General features: G+C 52.7%; 1 protein-coding gene across 1 annotated transcript; it reads right to left on the reverse strand.

Moving 5' to 3' along the window:
• Nucleotides 1–253: 253 nt before the first annotated feature.
• Nucleotides 254–2,704, reverse strand: LOC112295369 (glutamine synthetase cytosolic isozyme). The gene is made up of 3 exons (XM_024546869.2): nt 2,150–2,704; nt 1,159–1,542; nt 254–1,040 (listed from the first exon to the last, which is right to left on the reverse strand). The coding sequence occupies exons 1-3, from the start codon at nt 2,521–2,523 to the stop codon at nt 716–718; spliced, it is 1,083 nt and encodes a 360-aa protein (XP_024402637.1). The 5' UTR covers nt 2,524–2,704; the 3' UTR covers nt 254–715.
• Nucleotides 2,705–3,025: the final 321 nt, after the last annotated feature.

Here is a 3,025-nt window from a genome sequence, read left to right on the forward strand (position 1 = left end):
CTGGTAAGTATAACCTCTTCAAGACCCAATTCTAGCCTGATAATAAGTAAGAAAAACAGTGTGGACTTCTCACTCTCAACTGGTGATAGTGAACACGTGGATTACCAAAACAAAAGCATCCAGAGAGGCCATACACCTCACAACCGTGACTTCGAATAAACCTGGGTACCTTAAAAGCAGTTTCTAGATTGTGCATACACAATGCAACTTAGAATAATGCAAAGTAGACAAATTTGCACGCGACAAGAAGAGATGCATGAAATCGAATTCTGGTGTAGCAAGTTTATTGCGATAGTTACGACAAACAGCTTCCGAGATGGATGTGACACCTCCTCATGTGCTTCTATCTACCAGAGACCTTCCTCTGGAATGTATATAATTGTCTGCGTTCCCGCGCACCGAAGCCTAATGTTGTTGTACTCGACCTACTGAGTCCAGCGACCGCCGGGCTTTCCGCCCACATCGCTCGCTGCCTACCACGGCAGGGCAGGGCAGGGTAGGGGGGCTATTATATTCCTCTACCCCTGCGCCCGACCAACCTTGCACCACCCCGGCACCACCGCCGATCACTTACCTTATCAAACATGCCCATCACTATCCTACAATTCCAGGCCCCGATCGTCATCGCTGGCCTCCTCACACCATTCTTGCTTTCTTTCTTCCTTTCTTTGTCCCCGACTCACTCACGCTCACTCACTCCTCCGTCCCCTCTTCTTCACTTCTGCTCCTCCGGGCTCCACAAGATCGTCGTGTATGCGATCATTCCCGTCACCACGTACGGGTCCATGTTCGACGCCGGCCTCCTGTCCTCGAAGTACCCCTTGCCGTCCTTCTCCGTGTCACGCCCCACACGCACTGATGCTCCCCTGTTCGCCACTCCCCACGAGAACGTGTTCATGTCCGCGGTCTCGTGCTTTCCAGTCAACCTCCGCTCGTTGCCCTCGCCGTAAGAGGCAATGTGCTCCCTGTGCCTCAATCCCAACTTCTCGATGGCCTTCTTGATCACCTCGTATCCTCCCTCCTCACGCATCGATTTCGTGCTGTAGCACCCAACACAACCCCCGTCAACCATCACCCCCGTCCAAACGTACAAACAACCATGACCAACCACAGGAAACGAAACCCCACTCCCAACAAATCCCCCTCGCGATTACTCACCTGTAGTTGGTGTGGCATCCCGCGCCGTTCCAGTCTCCTTCGATGGGCTTCGGGTCCAGCGACAGCACCACTCCCGCAATCTCGGTGATCCTCTCCAAAATGTATCGCGCAGCCCACAACTGGTCCGCAGCAGCGATGCCCTTCGAAGGCCCCACCTGGAACTCCCACTGCCCGGGCATCACCTCTCCGTTGATGCCACTGATCTGGATGCCGGCGTACAGGCAAGCCTTGTAATGGGCGTTCACGATGTCACGTCCCCAGGCCTTGTCAGCTCCGGTTCCGCAGTAGTATGGTCCCTGGGGACCCGGGTAACCGCCCACGGGCCATCCCAGGGGCCACTTCACTTCCTTCTGCAACAGGGTGTACTCCTGCTCTAAACCATACCTGCCCCCCCACACACACACACACAAAACGCTCAGCTCTTCGCAGTTGTTAATGCAGAGATACACTTTGTGAGAAAACATCCCAACTGCGGTAACAGTCTGTGAATTCACCAGAGTCACAATCTTAAAAACTTGTGCGAATCCGGGAGTTTGATTGCTTCACTGCACACGACACTACAGATTTCACGCTTGTTTGCAGAGAAACGCACACTTTCCGAGCTTGCTGTAGCAGCGCGGTGAGCGACAAAAATACAACCAATCATGCAATCACAGAATCGTGTGGTCAAGAACGAGATTGTAAAGCACGTTCTAAGTGCACATAAACCGAGAAGCAGCTTTGAACGCTAGGTTCGAAACATGCGCAGTGGAGCTACGCACAGACAGGTGGAAAAGTTTGTGGGATAAGGGCGGAGAGAAAAAGAAAAGAATTCAACTCGCTAAACCTCTCTAACAGAAACACTTCGCAACACTGGTTGTGCGGACAAGAGCAACAATTTCAATGAAAAAGGGGAAGGAGGCTAAACATTGACGGTTCAAAAGACAGAATCACACACGGTAATCGCAAACAAAACTAGTTTCAGGGAGAAGACACAGCCAGAAATGCTCACCATGTCTCCTCCTCCGCCACCTCCTTCGTGGCGAAAACCTCCGCAGCAGCAGCGCGCTTGTTGGTGGGGATGGGCACGCCCTGGGGCGTGTACGCGTCACAGATCACCAGAATGTTGTTCCCCCTGCGGAACGGGTCCCGGAAGATCGCCTGCGGGTACAGAATCACCTCGCTGTCCTCACCCGGCGCCTGCCCAGTGCTCGACCCATCGTAATTCCACTTCGGCAGCAGCTTCGGGTCGCTCACAGGCTTCGGCAGCGTCCTGGCCTTGGATCGCAAGTCGGTTCCCGACCCACCGATCCAAATGTACTCAGCAATAATCTCCTGGGTGGTCTCCTCCAGAGACAAGTTCAACAGCTCGTTGAGAGAAGTCATCTTCGCTACCACTAACAACAACAACAACCCACGAAACCTCGCTAACAGAATAAGACACAACCGTACCTCACGAAACAGAAAAGCAACCAAATGAGGTGCAACGAAAGGGGGCGATGAGAATGAAGCGAGATGCACAGAGCAGACGAGAGAGCAGTGAGTGAGTGAGAGTGAGCTCGCGAGTGAGTGAGTGAGTGAGAATTCGTGATGGGCGAGGTCTACTTGTGCACCCCAACTCCCCCACAGAATTGCGCCTGGTGCCCCTCGACGCCGCGCAATGGCTATTCCGAAGCGAATCGAGGAGCACCACCTCTTCCCGTTCCTAGATTCCTCATATTCTTCTATTTTCCTAGATCCACTATTTGAAAATCTACCATTTCCTCTTCGAGGTGCGTAGATTCCTCGGGGCCACGCCTTTCGACGAGTGTGTAAGGGCCAATTTGCTGTTTTCGTCGTCCCATTTGTTTTATTGTTATTTTGTATTTGTTGTTACTGTTCCTTCTCC

This window comes from Physcomitrium patens, chromosome 18 (genome assembly GCF_059467195.1).
Source record: "Physcomitrium patens ecotype Gransden chromosome 18, ASM5946719v1, whole genome shotgun sequence".
Taxonomy (NCBI): Eukaryota; Viridiplantae; Streptophyta; class Bryopsida; order Funariales; family Funariaceae; genus Physcomitrium; species Physcomitrium patens.

Coding starts and splice junctions, on each gene's coding strand:
- LOC112295369 (XM_024546869.2), bottom strand. CDS start 2,523: ATGACTTCTCTCAACGAGCTGTTGAACTTGTCTCTGGAGGAGACCACC. Junction 1,543..2,149: donor GTGGCGGAGGAGGAGACATG/GTGAGCATTTCT, acceptor GTGGGGGGGCAG/GTATGGTTTAGAGCAGGAGT. Junction 1,041..1,158: donor GGATGCCACACCAACTACAG/GTGAGTAATCGC, acceptor TGGGTGCTACAG/CACGAAATCGATGCGTGAGG.